Genomic DNA, 23011 nt, shown 5'->3' on the forward strand with positions numbered 1-23011 from the left:
GAAGCTGGACGCTTAACTGACTGAGCCACTCAGGTGCCCCTGCTCTCTTTTCACAAAGGCACAGAAGCTAAACTTTATCTAAGTGACTCAATGAGAAACAAGTGATATGTATCCGTCAGCTGATTAATTCTGCAGAGTCTGAAGGAATCTCTGTGTGATTATAAAGTCTTGCCTTTCTTTTACACTGTACATACACGGGAATTATAAATAAATGAACCAAAGGAATCTGAGAAGGGCAACCCTCCAATTATTGTTTAGACAGAGACCGCCCAAATAAACATGCTATTTCCCTTCTGCCTGAGTAATTTGGCATTCAGAGTCCAAGTTCCCAAGAGAGGGGCTGGGCCTCTCCAGGCAGGAACTGGAGTCAGAGGCTTCCCCCACTACTCTCTGGGAGAGAAGAACATCAGGAATGACTTTCCCTGCCGTAGTTTCTGCACTGCTCACAGAAGCCACGCAGCTTGGGTGCAATCAAGCTGCTGCCGAGCCTCACCCCTGCGGGAACCCAGATGCAGGCCAAGTACAGCAGCACCAGGGACACGCTGGATGATGATGGGGACACCATCGTGAGTGTGCATTCTCGAACCTCTTCTCCAGTCCAGTGGCGGGAGCCTGGGCACAAAGGTACTCTGCCTCCCAGAGTCCCAGTTGGCCAGACCTTTGAGCAATGTGTGAGAGGAACCCTCTCTCTTCCGTGATTTATAATTACGTGTAACCGTGCACTTTCCACAACTTGCGTGCCACATATATGAACATCTGAAAAATTAAACTCAGTATAGACAAAGGTGTTTGTTTTTTTAAGATTCTATTGTGGGCACAGTGGTTTGCAGTTAAGGGTGTATTGTTTTTACCAGGTGGGTATAGTACACTAAGGTGACACTGTATGTAGAATTAAAGCAGTGTTCTTTCTTTCTTCTGGCTTCCCATGAAGGCCAAATCCAGTGCGGTTTTATCTACCATCTGTGATCTGATCTGGACATTTTCTAGTTTTGAGCTCACGGCTTTAGAAGGAGGCTTCGCAGCACACACATCAACCTTGGTATCTTGTCATAATTCTGCATCTAAAACTGCATCTTGAAGTTGTGAGGCCTTGGAAGGCTCATGTCAACATCAGATGTTGGGTTTTATCACCTGTGAGATGAAAAGAGATTAAAATAAATGCTTTCTAAGGTCCCATTAGCTTAATTCAGTGATTTGATGATCTAAATAGTGACCTCAAATGCAAGTACATCGTATCCCATTCCCTTTTGTTCTATTTACTACCAGAATATTACTGAGATGACTGAATTGTATTATAAAAATATTTAATTTTTGTTGCATTTATCATCTACCTTATGGTTCTATTTTCAACAATTCACCTTCTGACATAGCCATAAAAATATTTTTTTAGTCCATAGAATCCACATACATAGAGAAGGATCTTATATCCTGAGCAACTCAGCCAATGTAAGGCAGAAATGGGACTTGAGTTCTAGTGGGAAGATTACACAGTATAACCCAGACAGAATCAGGTTCTATTATCAGCTGGGCTGCTTACAGACTGTGACATTGGACAAGTTACTTAAGTTTTCTGGGGCTTCAGTTCCTTCATTTATAAAATGTTCGTGATAGTAAACATGTATACAGTGAGTATTATGTGCCTCAAATTATTTTAAGAACTTGTAGATATGAAAATTATCTTTTATAAAGTAGCCCAGGTATAAGATTGATACCTTACATAAAGTCCTTGGCATATTGCAGACACACCAAAAATGTGTGTTTCCTTTCAATATTCCATTCCTTGAGAAGTCCTATGTGTTCTGTTTAACATTTTTGTGTTAATCCGTATAAGAGAGATTCTTATTCAGTGACTATATTGTAGTATGTCTTTTCTCTTTTGGCCACACTCAGGTTTTTTCGCTTCTATAAATCTAGATACATACCTTTTCACTGTTCTCTTCCACTTCTCCTTTATCAAATAAGTTTCCTTCTATTCTCCTATTAAATCTTTCCATTCACTTTCTATTCATTGAATGATCACCACCTGAGACTCACTAATGTGACTTTATTTTATTCTTTTTTCTTTCTATCGAACTATCTACTAAGTTGTAGGAAGATACTGGGACTTCTAGGCTCCCTGATGTGAAGCAAAGTGACAATTTTGGGATGTTAGTTTCTGCAGCCACCGGCTAGGAGCAGTAAGGTCCGATATGTTTTCCTCCAAGTGCTGTGAAGAATCAGCTTTTGGGGCTGTGGCTTTAAGTGGCTTGTGTATAACTTCATTACTAGAGCCAGAAACTCACAAAGGTTAGTGATCAGCATAATCAGGAACAGGGTGTACTAATAAACTCTGTGGAGCTCTGAGGGGTGGAGAGGTAGGTGGGGCAGGATAAAACACTTAGTGAAACATCTGGCAACCTTTCCGTTAGAAGAGGAAACTGAAACAGTTGGAATAGAGGTTACAGAGTGTCTTGAAGGCAAACCTCTGAAAGTATTATCTTACCTTTCATGTATGATACCTTGTCTCTACCTTGTGATAATGCAAATATTTAAAGTAATGTCACGATTGAAGTTTAATTATTTCTTAGGAAAACGATCTAATATAATTTTAGTATTAAAAATAACAGAGCAAAGTAGGGCACATGGGTGGCTCAGTTAGTTGGTTAAATGTCCGACTACAGTTCAGGTCATGATCTCACAGTTAGTGAATTTGAAATGAAACTGCGCTGGGCTCCTTGCTGACAGCTCAGAGCCAGGAGCCTGCTTCAGATTATGTGTCTCCCTCTCTCTCTGTGCCTCCTCTGCTCACATTCTTTCTCTCTCAAGAATAAATAAACATTAAAAATTTTTAAATGAATTAATTAAAAGAAGAAGAAAAGATAACAGACTGAAAATCACTCCCAGAATATTTCAGCAATGCAGAAGATTTCAATTTAACAAAATTTTGTGGCACTATTATGACTGGAAAATTAAAAAAAATTAGAATCAATAAAAATACATTGTGTGTACACATTTATTTTCTAGATTGTCAGTTTTTCAGTATGAAAGTTATGTTCATATTTTAAAAATGCCAAACAATTCAGAAGATAAAAAGTAAAAGTGAAAGACAATGTTGTCATACCTTCTTTCTAAAACCTTGTGCTCACTATTATGTTATGCCAGACATATTGCAAAGAATGCCAAATATGATATTGCAAAGTAATACCAAATATAATATGATTCCTGTTTATGAGGAAACATAAAAGTCTAATGCATTTCTCAAGTATGCAGTAAGTGTGATATACATGCCATGATGGAAATTGTGCATCATGGAGCACTTCATCGCTTCTCTCCAGTAGGGGCAGAGGAGATTTGGAAGAGTTTGAGAGAGGAAGTGGCCACTGACTTGAGTTGACTTTAAGATGTTCCACATTATAAAATTTTAGAAGTGTAATTGCTGGTTCAAAGGGTAGTTATATTTTTAATTTTTTGAGGAAACTCCATACCGTTTTCCAGAGTGGCTGCAACAGTTTGCATTCTGACCAACAGTGCAAAAGGTTTCTCCTTTCTCCTCATCCTCGCCAACATCTGTTGTTTCCTGAGTTGTTCATTTTAGTCATTCTGACCGGTGTGAGATGGTATGTCACTGCAGTTTGAGTTGTATTTTCCTGATGATGAGTGAGGTTGAGCATCTTTTCATGTGTCTGTTAGCCATCTAGGTGTCTTCTTTGTTTAGGTGTCTTTATTTTATTTTGGGAGAGAGAGAGAGAGAGAGAGAGAGAGAGAGAGACAGAGAGTGAGCAGGGGAGGGGCAGAGAGAGAGGGAGACACAGAATCCGAAGCAGTCTCCAGGCTCTGAGCTGTCAGCACCGAGCCCAACACGGGGCTCGAACCCACGAACTGTGAGATCACGACCTGAGTTGACGTCGGACGCTTAACCACCTGAGTCAGACAGACGCCCCAGGTGTCTTCTTTGGAAAATGTCTATTCATGTCTTCTGCCCATTTCTTGGCTGGATTATTTGTTTTGGGGGTGTTGCATTTGGTAAGGTATATATAAATTTTGGATACTAACCCTTTATCTGATATGTCATTTGCAAATATCTTCTCCCATTCGGGTGGTTGGTTGCCTTTTAGTTTTGTTGTTTCCTTTACTGAACAGAAGCTTTTTATCTTGATGAGGTCCCAATACTTAATTTTTGCTTTTGTTTCCCTTGCCTTCAGCAAGAGTAAGAACTTGCTGAAGCCAAGGTCAAAGAGGTTGTTGCTTGTTTTCTCTTCTAGGATTTTGATGGCTTCCTATCTCACATTTGCATATTTCATTCATTTTCAATTTATTTTTGTGTATGGTGTAAGAAAATGGTCCAAATTCATTCTTCTGCGTGCTGCTGTCCAGTTCTCCCAGCACTACTTGCTAAAGAGACTTCTTTTCCATTGGATATTCTTTCCTGCTTTTCAAAGATTAGTTGGCCATATACTTGTGGGTATGTTTCTGGGTTCTCTATTCTATTCCATTGATCTATGTGTCCATTTTTGTGCCAGTACCATACTGTCTTAATGATTACAGCTTTGTAACATGGGATTAAATCTGGGATCGTGATGCCTCCAGCTTTGGTTTTCTTTTTCAACACCACTTTGGCTATTCAAGGTCTTTTTTGGTTCCATACAAATTTTAAGATTGTTTGTTCTAGCTCTGTGAAGAATGTTGTTGTTATTTTGGTAGGGATTGCATTAAATGTGTAAATTGACTGGAGAGTATTGACATTTTAACAGTGTTTGTTCTTCTAATCCATGAGCATGAAATGTTTTCCATTTCTTTGTGTCTTCAGTTTCCTTCATAAGCTTTCTGTAGCTTTCCTTGTAGAGATCTTTTACATCTTTGGTTAGGTTTATTCCTAGGTATTTTATGGGTTTTGGTGCAATTTTAAGGGATACAAAAATGCAGATTTGAAGGAGCACATCAACCAATTGATACCAGCACTATCAACCACTATCAACCAACTTGTTGATATTGGCTACCAATCAATAACCAATATCAACAAGGAAAATATCCCTAATGTCCATCTACTGATAAATGGATAAAGAAGATATGGTACATATATACAATGGAGAACTACTCCGTGATGAAAAAGAATGAAGTCTTGCCATTTGCAACAACATGGATGGAACTGAAGGGTATTATAAGCAAAATAAATCACTCAGAGAAAGACAGATATCATGATTTCACTCATATGTGGAATGTGAGAAACTCAACAGATTAACATAGGGGAAGGGGAGGAAAAACAAGATAAAAAGAAAGAGGAAGGCAAAACAGAAGAGACTCCTAAATACAGAAAACACACTGGCAGTTGCTGGAAAGAGAGGTGGGTGAGGGGGTGGGTTAATAGGTGATGGGTATGAAGGAGGGTACTTGTTGGGATGAGCATTGGGTGACATATATAAGAGATGAATCACTGGATTCAGTTCCTGAAGCCAAGATGGCACTGTGTGTTAACTAACTTGAATATTAAAGAAAGAAATAAATAAATAATGTTCCACATTATATGAAAGCAAAACTGGGAGGGCTTAAGGGGGTAGGAGCATGATAAGCAGACAGACAAATGACAGAAAAGCCATGGAGGTCATAAGTAACTTTGTGTTTTCAGAGAACAATAAGTGGTGTGTTCTGGCTGATGTGTAGAGTTGGAGAGAGGGGAAGCTGACAAGAGGCAGTATGGAAAGTTTAAAAGAGCCTATTATGTCATACTGAGGTATTTTAATTCTAACTCAGTAAAATAGACTTGCAGAAGGATTTCAGCACGGAGTAACACAATCAATTTGTGTTTTTAGAAAACCATGTAGGCTGCAATGAAGAAGATGAATCGAAGGAGTATGAAACTGGATGAGCTTAATACCTAGGTATTTAGCATTAGCTAAGTGTGAGGTTAGAACCTGAACTGAAGTAGTGTGAGAATGAGAAGGAGGAATCAGATGCTGAGGGGATAGAGTTTAAAGCATTGGTGACTGGTTACAAGTGGAAAGACAGGGAAAGAAAGGGCATAGGTTGACTAGTTTCCATCTGACGTTCTGTAGATGGTGCTGCCAACAATTGAGATAGAAGCTACAGGCAGTTGGAGTTGCCCAGACACTTGTGTGTGCTCCAGGTGGGTTGCAAATAAGGATTTTGAGCTACATATATATGTGAGAATTGTTGACATTTTCATTAGAATTAAACTTTCTAAGAATGAATAAGATCACTGAGAAGGAGAATGTAAAATGGAAAGACAGAGACCCAAAGGAATAGAGTGCCAAGGAGAGAATCAGGAGTAGGATGAGTGAGACATTCCAATGAAAGCTACTAAGACTGAGTGGTAGACAGTGGTAGAAGTGGATCAGGAGAGAAAGAGACATTAAGGAAGCCAAGAAACAATAACTCCTAGTATGGCAGTTTTTAAAAATCCAAAGAAAGGTTAAAAATAGTTCCCTCTTGAGTTATTTTTGGATGAGTCAAATGATGTATGACAGCATGCATCATACACTTAGTAGCTGTCATTATCAAAAGGTGTGTGCCTTTGGGTAATGCAACTCACCCTTCTAGGATTCAGTTACCTACCTGTAAAATGGGGATCATGAGTAGTATCTATTCACAGGGTGTTGTAAGATACGAGATAATGCATAAGGCATTTATCTTAGTAACTCAAGGTGTGTTGGCAATCATTATTAGTAGTGGTGTTATTTCTGAATTATATTTCATAAAAGAAACTTCTTAATTAAGATATAAAATTGACTCACCTAAATCTTACTCCTACATATATATATAATCGACTTTCTAACTGCTGTGAATTGAAAACTCAATGATATTCTGGAAATAGGTTATATGTTCTTAGATGTATATTTTTTTGAAATAATAGGAAAAATAACATCCATTTACTTTTAGAGAGAATGAAAAAATCAAATATTGGAAATAGACTCATAAGAAAACAAAAACCTGCATTTTTATGAACACTGAAAAATATTCTCAACCCATGGAACCTCAAATATTCTTCCCAGAAATTTATTATGTGTCATATTGATGAGTAAGGAAACAGAGACATTGCTAAAAAGATAACATTGAAAATATAAAGTCAGATATTTAATCAACAATATCTCATGATCAAAAGATGTTAAAAGTAATGTCTGAAAGATTATGCACCTTACCACCCATCTAATTTGCCTCTGTCTGTCTGTGAGTCCAGGTTAAGGGGAAGTATACAAAGTGTGCTGTTAAGAATGATAATTTAATCCCATCTCTGCCCCCTTGTTTGCCATGTGGCTTTGTGCAAATTATTTAGATACTCTGTTTTTCCAGCTTTTATTATGCTTTCTAATTCAGAGTCATACTAAAAAACTACATCTAGTAATATATGTTTCATTTTGTATAGGTCCTGGGAATGGAGGTATACAAAACTGCTCCTCTCTGATGTCTGATGAAGGGTACTAGGTCCAGTATGACAACTCTCTTCATCTACAAAGTGTCTATTACCAAAGAATTTGCGTTCAAGACTTGACCTTAGCATTATAGCCTTCTAGAGTATAGTTATAGTAAAAGGATACAGGAAAAGGTTGGGTTTTGTTTTTTTCTATATTATTCCTAAGGATGTTTATATCATTCCTTGCCCTGTCCACACCTTTTTCTAAACTGCCTCAGGAGACTGCATAGGGGTTCTCTTCCAAAAAAATAAAACCACAGTAAAGCCAAGCCAAACTGAAGCACCTCCCAGGCACTTTATTTTTCTTATTTTAGGGTGGATGTGGTCCCTAGACAGAGACCTCATTATGATCAAGGCACTTGGAATAAAACTCAGGGATATTAAACGTTTAGTTAGAAAACTAGAGGGGGAAATAGAACATCATTTTTTTTAGTTTCTGGTACAGAATTTAGTGATTCATCACTTTCATACAACACAGCAAGTGTTCTCTGTAATCCCCATCACCCACTAAACCCATCCCTTCCCACTTCTCCCCTCTAGCAATCTTCTGTTTGTTACCTATAGTTAAAAAAAAAAAACACTGAAACTTTCAACTCCATGGTTTTCCATTCTGGAAGCCCGGTTTCCGGAAATGAGCATACCTCAGGTCTTGAGATAAACAGGAAGAGATTGTGAATACTGAGAGAAGCGGGCAGGGAGAGAAAGGGGAGGCAGGAGGATGAGAGAAAAGGAGGGAGAGAGAGAAGAGAGTCAGAGTAGGAAAATTTACAAATCACCAGGGAAAGATGAATCTTTAGAAGGGAATTTTTATAACTTTGTTCCTTAGCAGAAGATATAGCATACTGCTTTTGTCTTCTGTCCTAGAGACAAACTTAGGAAGGGCGATGTCTTTATTCTTTACATGGATATAATTATTATTAAATAATATTCTAATTTTTTAAGTCCATGCCCTCACTTTACAGTATAGATTTAAGATTCTTCTTTTTTATTCTTTTGGTAGAAGATCAACACCTCTCTCAGTCCCCATATTACTTCTTAAGGGATAGTTTGGTTGATTTCCATAGTTTTTCTTTCCCTTTACCCTCTTATTATTTATAATTTGGGCCAGGGAAATACCAATTATAAAAAGGGAACAGCATTTAAAACATAGTTTATGCCTTTCAGAGTGTATTAATATAAATAGGTTTAAGCAGGAGTAGATAGGCATATGACAGATATTTATATATAATCCATACATTCCTTCCTTCCTTCCTACCTTCCTTCCTTCCTTCCTTCCTTCCTTCCTTCCTTCCTTCTTTCCACATTAATTAAGTGCCAAAGTCCAGCTCCAGAAGGTTCTCTGAAGGATGGACAGTGTCAGCAAAAGGGGGAGGGAGGAGTTTCTTTCTGATCACCAGGCAGGCATCTCTGCACTGACCTGAAAGTCAGCTTTATTTATGGTAAAAAATGTATGGGGCCCAGCACAGAAATGGCATTTGCCTTTGGCAATGATTTCTGATGACAAATTCTTTTGGCATGTAAAAATTTCCCAGAACATAGATTGGTAGATGACTCATGCATAATCTTTATCAACAATGATTGATGTAGGTGATTTAGATGTTAATCATATGGGGAAGGAAGGTATCTTTAGCATTTAAATACAAGACAATGTTTTTAGCATAGCAAAGGCAAAAGTTAATTTTTTGTGAGGAGGGGTCAATAGCTTGTTTTCTTGAGGGGAAGTAAAACATGTTTCTCAGGAAATGTAATATTTGCTCCCATAAACACACACACACACACACACACACACACACACACACACACACACACAATTCCCATAATAAGTTCCTTCACAAGGTGCAATCTGCATATTTTAGAATAAGAGGACCAGTCAACAAGGTGCCTTGGGAGTTGGTGCTCAAGCAGAAATAATTGAGTGGGGGTGGATATCAGTCACCATCTGATGGCGGGAGGTCTTGCAAAACCCACCTTAACCTCACAAGGAGTATTCTCAACTTAGTGAGTTCAGAAATGGCTCCCAACAATTGAGCTATTTCACCTGATGTTCTAGGTGCTAGAACTGATGTTTCTCTCATGACAGAATAGACAATGATCTTCTTCAAAAAGGAGCTTATTTTCTACTGGGGTAATACAGATAAAAACCAAAAGAAATGAGTAAGATATATAATATATTTGATAGTATTAAGATATATAGAGCAAAATAAAGTCATCATGGTGATGGGTTCACATATGCACTAGTACCTCTGGAATTTGGAAATACCCCCCTATTGAAGGTTTTTTTTTTTTGTTTGTTATAAAGAACTTTAAAAAGACTTAGGGTTTGGAGAGGATGCTTAGTGTCAGCTGTATTCTGGCCTCTGATCTTATTCTTTTATGTTCTTTTGATCTGAGATACTCTTAAGGTCAATACCTTGACAATCCAACAATATCCAGGACAATTTAGACCAAATCACATAGGCCAGTTAATCAAAGGAAATAAGGAAGAAAGCAAATCTCTCCAATATCTGTTTATGATTCAGAACCTCACACAAGTCAGTGAATAGAAACCAGTATGGCTAGAAGATGAATTTAATTGAGTCCACCTTCTACTGTCAGAAGTACCACTGAAAAATCAACGTATTTTTAAACGTCAACAACGTTAAGGGTGCCTGGGTGGCTCAATTGATTAAGCATCTGACTCTTGCTTTTGGCTCAGGCCATAATCTCCCAGTTCCTAAGTTTAAACCCCACCTTAGGCTCTGTGCTGACAGTGCGGGAGCCTGCTTGGGTTTCTCTCTCTCCCTCTCTCTCTCTCTCTCTCTGCCCCTCCTCTGCTTGCACTCTGTCTGTCTTTCTCAAAATAAAGAAATAAACATAAAAAAAGAAATGAAGTCCTGGACCTTTTCCAAGGGTGCACCATTTAAATGGAAAGCTGAGTAGCAGGGAGTAGGTTACCAATTAATTAATGCAGGAACAGAGGCAGAGCTAATATAACGGTATTAAGACAGGACAAGTTTGCTTATTTCAAGGTTAAACAGAGGACATTGTGCATAGAATATTTGAATGGGGGAGATTAGTTCAGAAAAGAATGAAAGAACTAGGTAGGGTCCAGAAGGAAAAGCCTCTTGTAGAATTTTATTTTAAGTGCAAAAAACTATTGAGAGTTTTTAAGTTGGGAAATAACATAATCAAATTTAATTTTTTTTTTTAAAAAGAGCAATCTAAATCTTCATGAAAAAAGATTTGGATTTTATTCTAACTGTAATACAACCCAGTGGAAGTTTTTATGGAGGTGATTGTTAGTAGAAAATCAGATTCAGATTTAAAAATATACCAATAGCAATGTCAGAAAATATATTTGTTTATTTTATTTTGAGAGAGAGAGGGAGGCAAAGAGAGAGGCAGAGAGAGAAAATCCCAAGCAGGTTCCGTCCTGTTAGTGTGGAGCCGGACACAAGGCTCACGAACCATGACATTATGATTTGAGCCAAAATTAAGAGTCAGATTCTTGGTGCACCTGGGTGGCTTCCAGTGAGCTTCCAACTTCTGCTCAGGTCATGATCTCCCTGCTTGTGATTTCCAGCCCTGTATTAGGCTCTGTACTGATGGCTCAGAGCCTGGAGCCTGCTTTGGATTCTCTGTCTGTGTTTCTGTCTGTCCTTCCCCTACTTGCACTCTCTCTCTCTCTCTCTCTCTCTCTCTCACACACACACACACACACACACACACACACACACACACACACACAAATGGATAAATGTTAAAAAACAAACAAAAAAGAATCAGATTCTTGACTGGATGAGCCACCCAGCACCCCACACATTTTCTATTTCTATACTGTCTTTACCACTTATCATTCGCCACCTGGAAATAATGTGTAACACAATCTCTGTACCCAGAATACATCATGTAGAGGACTTTGCTAAAGAGGAGATGAATTTGCTAGTCTTTAATCTTTTTGTTTTAGAACAGTGACTTAAATTCCCAATGAAGTGAATCACAGGTCAAGGAAGTATCAGAGTTTTATTGAGGGTTTTGCTTTGCTCATTTTAATCACAATGCTAGATGCTACAAGCACCTTAGAGGGTGGGGGCTGGTTTTCCTTGCAGGATATCCCAGTTCATTCAAAGTGATAGCTAGCTTCAGCAGGTGAAGGGTTGAACCTCAGTAGATCCTCTGCATTACCACAAGCCAAACTTGTGGGGGTGTAGCGTATATTATTTAACTGTTCTAAATTAACTAAATTAACTGTTCTAAATTGAGACAGCTTAGATCCATCCTTGAGAACCTGATGATCTCTTTCTTGATAGTCCATTTTTATGGAGATATAAATAAAATAAATCAATACAATCCTTACAAAAAAAGGACTTTCAAAGAAATTCCCCAAAGCAAAAGTAAAATGTTCACTTCTCATTACTCACACGCAATTTGCTTTTCAGAAGAAACATATGGAACTAGGAAGGGTGATGTTTTGCAAAAGTAACAATAAATTAATTTAATCTCTTTTCTAACGATGTGAAAAACAGTTCTTCGTTGAGGCACTTCCATGACTTCCATAACTCGAATTTTGGCCTGAAGGTTATACAAACCACCTTATAAAGATATTGGCAATGCATTAACTGAGGGGGTCTTGGCGGTGGAAATCAGGGGGGCTGGTGAAGGAATCCTGCCACATAAATGTGGCTTGGCAGTGAGCCCTTTGACAACATTCCTGAGGACCCAGGGAATGTTATCCAGCCCCTGGTCGCTGCTGTCCTGCAGAATGTGTTCCTTCTCAGAACCAGCTCTTCTCACTTGCCTGCTGGTGGCCTAGATCCAGAGGGAGAAAATGCAAAATGCGGCCTTATCCTTTTTTCCCTGCAGAGCACCGGCCTCCCTCTTCAGTTTGGCGTCCAGTGGCCCTGACCCTGCTGCCTCTGTGTGTGGTGCTGCTCCTTGGCCTATTGGCCCTGGGGCCTGTGTGTAAGTCTGCACTCTGACCTGGGGGAGGGTCTTGGTTCCAAGGTTTGTCTGGGATGAGAAATACTTGTTAAATGTGTTTTGTTTTTTTTTTACTTTAATTCTGGACTCTGTGGGTACTTCAATGTACCTTATTCTAAAGCATAAAATGCAGCAATCACTTGCCAGCCAGACTTTTACATTCTGTTGGAGATAAGCAGGTTTTTGTCTATTTCCATTTTGATATTTAAAATAAGCAATTTTTGATGAATGCATGATTTGACCCTCTTTTATTCTACAAAAGTGTAGAGGCAGTGGTTTTTGCTTTCAGTATGCATGACTCAATGGGGTAATACAGAGGGAAGAGATTTTATTTATAGCTACCCCCTTAATAAAGGGAGGAAGATGAGGTCCTTAATTAGCACAATATTTTTCAGAAAGTCTAGAAAGTTATAGAATCATTTTTGGAAAATCTTGTGAAAAGCAAACAAGGAAAAATTTATGTGAAAAAGTCTTTAAATTTCAAACCAGGAAGGACAAGTTCAAAAACTGAAAAAAAAAAAAAAAAAAAAAGAAGAAGAAGTGGGTGAATTTGCGTCATGAGATTGAGATCCTATAGGATGTTTTTTGAGCAGCTGAAGAAGGTGGTTCAAGGTAAAAGGTTACCTTGAAGAGCAATTTGAATGTCAAACATTTGGTTTTTATAGGAAATTGTAGAATGTTATTTTGTTATAATAAATTTTTAAAATTAAAAAAGTATATTTCTTAGTGTTTCTACATGGTCTCCAAATTTTTAATTCATTTTGATATAATTCGTTATGACCACCATTACTTTTAGGGATATAAAGCAACTTTCATGATTCATGAAGGATTTTTCTATTTAGATTTAGAAATCTGGAGTTTAAACCTAAGGGTTGAAATTTTCTAGACAAGAGATATTAAGGACGTTGCTTGTTCTCACTGAGCCCAGTGAGAATCTATAAAAATATGGAAATGATAATATGACTACTTTAGTGACTGAATGGATAACAATATATGGAAATAGTCCCTACTCCATATAATCATCATTAGATGCGCGGATTTGTGGTTTCAGGTTAAGCAGTGGTTTAAGAGTATGCACAAAATATTTACTGAGCAGTAAAAACGGTTGAAGATTATAGTCCTGAAGTTAGAAACTGTCATTCTGATTCCACAGTTTCAGATAAAAAGACAGACTTAGAGAATTTAAATTACTTGAGACAATACAATGTATTACGTACTGCAGTTCAAACTTGAATACACACAATATGAAATCCCAAAGCAGGAGATCTTAATACAATGTTTTTTCTTCCCCGTATGTACAAAGGGGAAACAGAAATGAAGAAATGAGCTGTCCAGTCTGACTTGGTAACTTGGGTTAGTTTTTCAGTTCTACCAGCTTTCTAATACTCAGCAAGACAGCATTTCTAACCAGGAAGAAAGATTGGGGAATCTCTCCCAACAGCTCCAGTCTCTCCAGAAAAAGAACAGGAAGCTTGCAGAAATTCTGCAACATGTGGCTGAAAAACTGTGTCGTGAGCTCTATAACAAAACTGGAGGTGAGTCCTGATCATAAACTCTCTCCCTCCCAGGATATCTGTCATTATAGAGCTGACATTCCCATCCATGTACCTGGGAGTCACATAATATTTAGTTAGTTGTCTGGCAAACTTAATAAAGAATTTGGGCACCTCCCATCCCCACTTATTGGGATCATTTAGTTCAAGTACATCTGTACTATAATACATAAAAAAATATTCTTCAAATTTAGAAAATTTAAACAATAAAAACGAGTAACTTTGAATTCCAAAATAACAGTACAAGTAAATAAAATACAAAGTTATTTCTCAATTTACCTTGGCACATAAAGATGTAATATACATTTCAAATGAGTGTATTTCTCCCTGAGAAGATAATGAGCTCATAACTATAGTTCTCACATTTTAAAAATCATACTGGCAGGGGTGCCTGGATGGCTCAGTGGGTTAAGCGCCTGACTTTGGCTCAGGTCATGAGTTCACGGTTCATGGGTTCAAGCCCTGCGGTTCATGGGTTCGAGCCCTGCGTCAGGCTCTGTGCTGACAGAGCCTGTTTCTGATTCTGTGTCTCACTCTCTCTCTGCCACTCCCCTTGTTTGTGCTCTGTCTCTCAAAAATAAGTAAACATTTAAAAACACTTAAAAAAGATCATACCCGCACCAGGTTAAAAATGCTCATAAACTAAATCAAATTACAGTTATTTAAATCCACTCTGCCGTGTCTGGGTACCAGAAATCCGCATTGCAGTAGTGATGACAATGTCAGTGATAGATGAATCATGCTTTGATGACCACTGCGGGACAAGACTAGAAGCACCACCTCATTCCCAGGCCTTTTCTCTTGTCTCTTTTGGGTTTCATAAGGTCTACCTCTGTTCAAGTTAGTCTTCTCTTCCATTTGGCACATTGTGTAAGCATAGGAAGCAACACACATTTCGAGTCTCTACTTTTTTTTTTTCAGGGACTTTAGATTAAGATGAAGTCTTCCTCCTCCATACTTTCCATGCTAACCAGACGGCCAGATTGCATGGTTACCTAGTAAATAACACCCACATGCATGGTTCCATTTCTCTAAGTGGTTCTTTTCCACATGACTAATGAACTCACTGCTCATGATTTTCTCTTTTTTTCTTTGTTAACTTTATTGAGGAATAATTGACAAATGTAGTTGTATATATTTAAATTGATGGTTTGATATAAACATACATTATGCAATCATTGTCAAGGTCAAGATAATCAATACATCTATCACCTCATATAGTTTTGTTTTTTCTTCTTGGGTTTCTGACAACCCACAGTATGTTGTCTTCTGTGTTGGCTGCCATGTCATCAAAAGGTAATCCAAGTTTCTCTGAAACCAGTGGTCTCTGGAATTTACAGCTAGCTGTAAAAAAACAAAAAGAAAGCTGTATAGGCAAGTAAACTATGTTTCATTTAAATATAAAATTTACATGCAATCTGTTAATGATATCCTTTATTCCCATGAAAATGTTACATAGCTTTGGTTTGATATCAGTTTTTAGTTTTATTCTGCTACTCTCCATTCCTTTCCCATTATCCATCCATCCATCCATCCATCCACCCACTCTTCCACTCTGCTAAGATTTATTGAGCACTTACTGGGGCACCTGGGTGGCTCAGTCCATTGACTGTCCAACTTCAGCCCAGGTCACGATCTCGCGGTTTGTGGGTTCAAGCCCTGTGTTGGGTTCTGTGCTGACAGGTCAGAGCCTGGAGCCTGCTTCAGATTCTATGTCTCCCTCTCTCTCTCTCTGCCCCTCCCCCACTCACTCTGGCACACACATGTGCTCTCTCTCCCTATCTCTCAAAAATAAACATTAAAAAAATTTAAAAATGATTTATTGAGCACTTACCAACACATAACATGCAGAGTATACACAGATTTCTGCCCTCATAGACCTCTTGCTCTATTGGGATGGTGGTAATAACTAGATTTTTTAAACATAAAATAAGATGATCAACATGTCCCCAGTTTGCTGGAAACTTTTTCAGTTTTAGTATTAAAAGTCCCACATTTTGGGAAAGCCCAGGTTTCAGGCACACAAGAGTGGTTGGTCAAACTAAGCATAATATTATATTAAGAAGGTAATCAATCCTATAGAAAATAAAGTAGATAAGGTATGAGGCATCAGGATTTAGTGATGGTGGGTTGCTAATTTAAGTAGGGAGACCATAAGTTCCTAATTAAGGTGAGGGTGTGCGTGCAAAGATTTGAAGAGTTGGGGGAGTTAGCCATGTAGATATACGGTGAAAGAACCAACCAGGTGGGGAGAACAGGAAGTGCAGGAGCCCTCCAGTGAATGCAGCTGCCAGGTCAGGGAATAATAAGGAGCCTGTGCCCAGGCAGAGTGAGGGAGTGGAGAACTAATAGGAGATGTGGTAGTGATGATTTATGGCATTAGGTGACATGGTAAGGGATTGGGCTTCTATTTTAAGCAAAATATGGATTCATTACAGCATCTTGAGCAGAGGAAATATATATCTGACAGGAGTTTTGAAAGGCTCACTCTGCAAGTATGTTGAACATAGACTGGAGGAAGGAAGAGTAAACACAGAGAAATGACATTGTGTGCAGTAAGCCAGGAGAGAGGTGATGTTGCCTCAAACTAGGATATTATTAGTAGAGATGAATGAATGATGGAATAAAATGGGAGGTGAGAGATATAAAGGACTTAAAATACCTCCAGAGCTTTTGGACAATGCAACTAGGAGAGATGTGACCAAGTGAAAAGGGAAAGAATTCTGTAGTCATGAAGGGGAAGGTCAGAAACCGGGAACAAGGTTTTGGGCCTCTTGAATTTGAGGTATCATGTGGATATCCAAGTGGAGAGCTGAGTAAGTAGTTTGGTATAAGGTCCGGGCCAGAAATATCAACTAACTTACGAATAAATCTCCCGAACTATTCAGTTATTTAAAACTTTGTTTTACCTTAAGATATATTTCAAATATACAAAAAATGCAAACAATAACATAATATCCATTAGCATATTGATCATTTACATTTTAACATGTTAACATTTTGACACTGGATTGTTGTTTACAATAGACAATGTTTTTTACATTTTTATGGGATAATTGAGTTCCCATACCTCCATAAGGGATGTGGTTACAAATCCCCACTCTTTTTTAAAAATTTTTTAATGTTTTCTTAATTTAGTTTTGAGAGACAGAGAGAGAAACAGAGCATGAGCAGGGGAGGGGCAGAGAGAGAGGGAGATACAGAATCCAAAGCAGGCTCCAGGCTCTGAGCTAGCTGTCAGCATAGAGCCCAACACGGGGCTTGAATCTGCAAACCGTGAGATCATGACCTGAGCTGAAGCTGGACGCTTAACCGACTGAGCCACCAGGAGCTCCAAATCCTCATTCTCAAAAGCCCAAGTCCAACTACACTCACCAGTATTAAAAACCATAGCTTTCAGGGAGTAGTTCCTATACTTATAATCTCTATCCTCATGGTCGATCTCAACCTTGACCTGTGCACTTAACTTTTATGACTGTGGGGCCCATCTTAATTTATGACACATGGAGATTTACCCTTCTGATTCGTACTTTGCTTAGTATTTATGCCATTTTCCCCTAAAATTTTACTGACTCTTTTAGAATGAGAAAAGAGTCCATATTTTATTGGTATAAATTGCACTTAAAAAAAAAATCCTTTGGGCACCTGGGTGGCTCAGTCAATTAAGCGTCTGACTCTCAATTTCAGCTCAGGTCATGAACTCATGGTCGTGAGGCTGAGCCCCTTGTGGGGCTCTTTGCAGGGTGTGGAGCCTGATTGGAATTCTCTCTCTCCCTCTGACCCTTTCCTGCTTGAACACATGCATGCACATGTTCTCTCTCTCTCTCAAAAAAACATTTTTTTACAAGTATTCAAGAGAATTTTGAGGAAGAAAATTATGGAAGCTACAGTTGTTTCTTAAATACTATGCATAATGAAAAGCTCTTTATGAAACTGAAAATCCTATGTGTGCTGAATTACATATGGCAGAAGCAAGGAAGTTACAATCACTCATTGCTAGGTTCCAAACTCCATGAAAGCAGGTAGTGTCTGTTTTAAATTAAAAAAAAAATAATAATGTTTATTTAATTTAGAAAGAGAGAGAGTGCAAGTGGGGGAAGGGCAGAGAGCATGTGAGACACAGAATCTGAAGCAGTCTCCAGGTTCTGAGATGTCAGCACAGAGCCCTACTCGGACTCCAACTCCCCAACCTTGAGATCATGACCTGAGGCAAAGTCAGAGCTTAAATGACTGCGCCACCCAGGATCCCCTATTTTAATTTTTAATTTTACCGTATACTCAGTACCAATGACAATTCATATCATATAGAGGGTGTTCAGTAAACATTTGTAGTTATCATTACCCGGGCAACTAAATACAAGAAAGGGCATCAATTCTTTCTTGAGTCATCAAGTACTATATAACTTCACAAAGGAAAGAAGGCAGAGCTGGATGGAAAATAACGTATCAAAATTGGTTTCTTTCCAAGAACACAGATGCAGCCCTTGTCCAGAAAAATGGAAATGGTATGGGGACAAATGCTACCGATTCTGTAGAGAGAGCAAAAATTGGCAAGGCTGTGAATATTTCTGCATTGCAGAGAATGCGACGATGCTGAAGATAAACACACAAGAAGTGCTGGTAAGATTCTCCGGCTTAGTCAGTGCTTGAATTATTCTCAAAAGGAGGCCTTTAAAAGAGCCATATAAGAAGACTCTAAGGAGTCAGTGTTCACAGAGTCTCACACTTAAGCCCAAGTCTTATTCCTGTTGTTTTGAGTGATTCCCTGAGGCACATAACAAGGCGTTTTCAGTTCTCCACAAAAAACCCACGCCTTAGAACCACAAGAGGAAGCTCTTCAAAATCTCTATCAGTTATGAATCATATTAAAACATTTTTTCACTTCTCGCCTCTTTGCATTTGGGCAATAAGGGCACGATATTGGATGCGATGTCAGAAAGATGAAAATAGGCACTTCCTGTCCTTCCATTATAAAGGGACAAGACCTTCAATGAAAAAATATTTAATTAGTTAAATCATTACTATAATCTGTAGATAAATATCTTGCCTTCCAGAAGTTTATAACCTAACATAGACTGGTAAAGGCAAATATGAAAGTAAAATTATAAATGGACATATACTAAGTGTATGCAATTAAACTATAAAAATCATGTAATTGTTGCCAACTTTAAAAAAATATTTATTATTGCCTTTGGATTTAATCCCTCAAGTAGTGTGACCATTATTTATTATCATTGTTTTAGGAGAAGTCTTGGCACAGAGTAGTTTATCAATAAAGGATTATTTAATTGAAATAAATGCCCAGCTCACTATGCAAACTCTTAACAACCTTCTAGTTACATCTTAATTCATATCCACTTTCCAAAATCTGTGATGAATGCAACTCTGCACTCTCATCTACTAAAATAATATTTTTATCCTTTCTTGATGCCTCAATTTAGGCAGAAAGGGAGGTAACTTATTTGACTAAAACAATGTATCCTACCATAAGGCCATCTTATTTTTCTTATTCTTTTTGTTTCATCCCCCTCTAGCACATGCTGAGGACTCAGGTATATAATTGAACTGTATTATATATAAAGGTAGGGAATATCGTGAAAGTTATATAGTGATTTTCTCTCATGTTTCATATACTTATATATATTTAAATCATTTTCATATGATTTATATTCAGAACTTTTAATTTGAGGAAGCTACCATTCAATTGGAAGTATTTTCAACTACAATTCTTTTGATATGTCTACTAGATAATTATTACTTAGTGATAATTTCACATACATTGCGAGTAATCTTTTATTGAACAAACATGTGCCATTAACTAACTGAAGGGTTGAAGACATAAAATAAAGTATGTGTTCTTAAGGAACTCATAGTGGAAAAGAAGGACATAAAAATGGATAATTATCACAAATTTATATAATTTCTATATTAAAGACTGAGACTAGATAGAAGGAAGTAAGTAACTTCAAAAATTTTAATATAGGTGTTAGGGAGGAAATTATATATATGAGTATATATGTTCATATAAATACTATACAAAAATATAAATACACACTCATATATGAAAAGTTTCTTTGCCCTTCCTTGTCTGAGGCATAAATCATCCTTGCAAATTTTCTCTTACCTCTTTTTGCATTAAATTATATTCATTAGTCTTTTCTTCTTCTGAGTCAGTCCCTTTCGCATGTATGTATAAAGGTCATTTCCCCCATGTTTAAACTTTTCTTTCCACACTCTTCCATTTCCCAGAGTTGTCCCACATCTCTTTGTAAATCTGCCTCCCATAATTTTTTATATAAATTGTAGTGTTTAATCTGTGACTTGAAAATAATGGGTCATTTATAAGCCTTGGTTGACGTGATTCTTGGTTTCAGAATATCAGCATATCTTCCATAATGATTAAGACAAGACAAAGTCTTTAACTTGGACAAGTTGGCCTCAGCACAGACACTTTTTCTCCCAAGTATACCATCACCTGTGTGGGGCAGGACTCATGTGTTGTTCTTGTATTAAAAGTGTTGGCTGGGCCTACGCATCTCTGTGTACATAGGAGATAACGTCTCTAAACCTAAAGATTTTCTTGTCTGCCTTTCACAGGAGTTTGCCATGCCTCAGAGCTACTCTGAGTTTTTCTACTCTTATTGGACAGGGCTATCCCGCAACGGCAGTGAAAAGGCCTGGCTATGGACCGATGGGGCCACTTACTCCTCTGAACTGTAAGCCTTCAGAACATCTTGTGGGGAAAGTATTTAATAGAGACGTTTTGCTCAAGTGACAGAGTTCATCAGTTTGGTTCAATCAGCATTAACCAAATATCTGCTTTGTATTGGGTACTAAGTTTGTAAGAGGATGGGTAAAGATGTATAAAAAGAAAACATAGTGCTTGCTTTTGAATGGCTTATAAACCAGTGAAGGAGACATACAAAATGTTAGTAAAATAGTAGGGACAGTTCTCTATCTGGATGCTTTCAGAGTTTTTATTACAGGGTCTGAAGTGCCTTGGAGCATTATCAAGGGTCAGGGTTTCACTGAGGGAAGGAAACAGACAGAGACAAAGAGAGAGAAAAAGGAAGAAAGAGGTGGAGGAGAAAGAGTAGGAGAGGAAGAGAGCTTTAATGGGTGAATAAAATGAAACCCAGGTAATGAGGGTGATTTGCCTCAGACCACACAACTTCATAACTTATCAATACCTAGAGATAATATAAGACCCCAGGTGTCTTGGCCTTCTGTGTAGTGTAATAGGGGGCACCTCTTTAAAAGTACAGTTTCTGAGATTAGATTTGCTGACCTTGTAAGAGTAATATTATCAAAAATTACTTTTGCTTATGTATTTAGATAGGATTGTCATGGTATCTTTTGAAACAGGTAAATGTAATATCTATACCAAAGTATATTACAATTTAAAGCCATGTTTGGACAGATATCTTTCTTCTCTATATATTGTATAGGATTTTTTTTCTCCCAGGAGGTAGGACATAATCAGTGTAATCATTTTTTATTTTATAGTTAAACTGAGTCACAGATGATTTTTCAGATGGTGGTAAACTCATATGATAAATTTGATGAATTATAACATGCATCTTAGTTTTGAGTAGGAAAAGTTTTTATAGTTTAGATGAACTTATGATTCTAAGAACGAGTATGGAAATTGAAGGGCTGAAAAGAAAGAGCTTGGTGACCCTAGTAAATTCATTTTGCATATTTATTCTATAATTTTGTCAAGCTAAGAACACTCTCTGTGTACTCTCTGGGTATTTAATATGTCATTTTAGAAGTAAACTATGATTCAATTAACTTTTTTTTTCTTTCTTGAAGGTTTGAGATTATAATAGATTTCACCAGCCTAAGAAGCAGGGACTGTGTGACCATCCTGAACGGAAAGGCTTTCTCAAAGGACTGCAAAGAGTTGAGGCGGTGTGCGTGTGAACAAAGGGCGGCAACAGTGAAGTTAGAGAGCCTTCTTTAGCTTCTCGGAGCCGTTATGTGAAGGTGATTGACTCTTCTACCATAATTACAATGTCAAGCTCCCTGCAGGGAAATCGAAGATCAGAACAAAAGTCAATTTCTTTATATGAACCTGTAATCATTGGTTTTCGTTCCTTTTTACTCCCATTGGAGCCATGTGTACACAACAAATCAGCAAGCCAGGTCAGCAAAGGATATTTGAGAGACACTGGAAAATAGGAAAAAATAAGGAAAGGCAATTTTTCTGACAGGTACAAGGAGGACTTTCATGTTTCCTGTTCAGGATCACCAGCACTTCTGAGCTTGAGTTCATACAATTGCTTACGAGTCACAAAGAAGTCCTATCTGTGTGCCACCAATCAGTCCTAGACTCTCATTAAGTTGTAATCTACCTTCTTGACTTAGAGATAGCTTTCTAGTGTTCTTTGTTCTCAGGATCTAATACCATCTCCGTTTCCATGTCTTCCTTAATATTTGGAGAAGTGAGAAACTTACTAAAGTAGAGGAAATAAATGTGTGTAACATTCTTTGCTCCAGAGGTCAAGTAGACCAGGAGAAATTAGCAATCATCTCCTATACAATGTTCCTAAAGATGTGACTAATTCTTTCTGTTTCGTTTGCTTCAGTCCATACTTTTTCCTTCCTACTCGCTCAATAAAGCCCCCACCTGCCATGTCTGTCACTTGCTTCCCACTGGGATAATCCTCTTTATTAGAATCTAACTTCTTATGAACATACCTCCCCATATTTACTTAGGACTCCAACAATTATTTCCTTTCCCAGGGATTTCTTCCAGGAAAGAAATACTCTCAACTTAGTTTTGTATCCCAGTTACTGCCCCATGATCCTTTCTTCAGAGAGACTGAAGATCACAGCAAAAGTCAGTCTCTTTGTGTGAGTCTGTTACTGTGTGGTTGCACTTTCTATTTTCTTCCATTTAATCTGTGTTTATGCCTTTCAGGTACTGGAGATTTAATAATAATAAATGTAAATCATGTGAAATGTATGTGATTTGAGAATGGATTTGTGATTTGGGGAAATTTTCAGTGTGGAGTCGCTCTTCAAACTGTGATAGCAACCTGTGTTTTGGTTGTTGTGCCGTATAAAGAGTTTGTAGGGACTCTACAAG

The 23011-nt window shown here is 37.8% G+C and overlaps 1 protein-coding gene across 5 annotated transcripts in view; it reads left to right on the forward strand.

Moving 5' to 3' along the window:
* CLEC1A (C-type lectin domain family 1 member A) overlaps positions 1-23011 on the forward strand; it is a 65330-nt gene continuing 42319 nt past the window's right edge. For 2 of the 5 annotated variants that reach the window (XR_003914460.1, XM_029954689.1), the window contains exons 1-6: positions 1-624; positions 12248-12346; positions 13723-13899; positions 18386-18537; positions 20515-20633; positions 21733-21906. Coding sequence is in view for 4 of the 5 variants with exons in the window: in XM_029954689.1 (XP_029810549.1) it covers positions 510-624; positions 12248-12346; positions 13723-13899; positions 18386-18537; positions 20515-20633; positions 21733-21883 (813 nt within the window). In the remaining variant the exon portion in view is untranslated. Of the gene's footprint in view, positions 625-12247; positions 12347-13722; positions 13900-18385; positions 18538-20514; positions 20634-21732; positions 22889-23011 lie in introns of those variants that run through there. The other 3 variants (XM_029954688.1, XM_029954690.1, XM_029954691.1) reach the window with 3 other exon arrangements.

The sequence above is a fragment of the Suricata suricatta genome, chromosome 10 (assembly GCF_006229205.1).
Source record: "Suricata suricatta isolate VVHF042 chromosome 10, meerkat_22Aug2017_6uvM2_HiC, whole genome shotgun sequence".
Taxonomy (NCBI): domain Eukaryota; kingdom Metazoa; phylum Chordata; class Mammalia; order Carnivora; family Herpestidae; genus Suricata; species Suricata suricatta.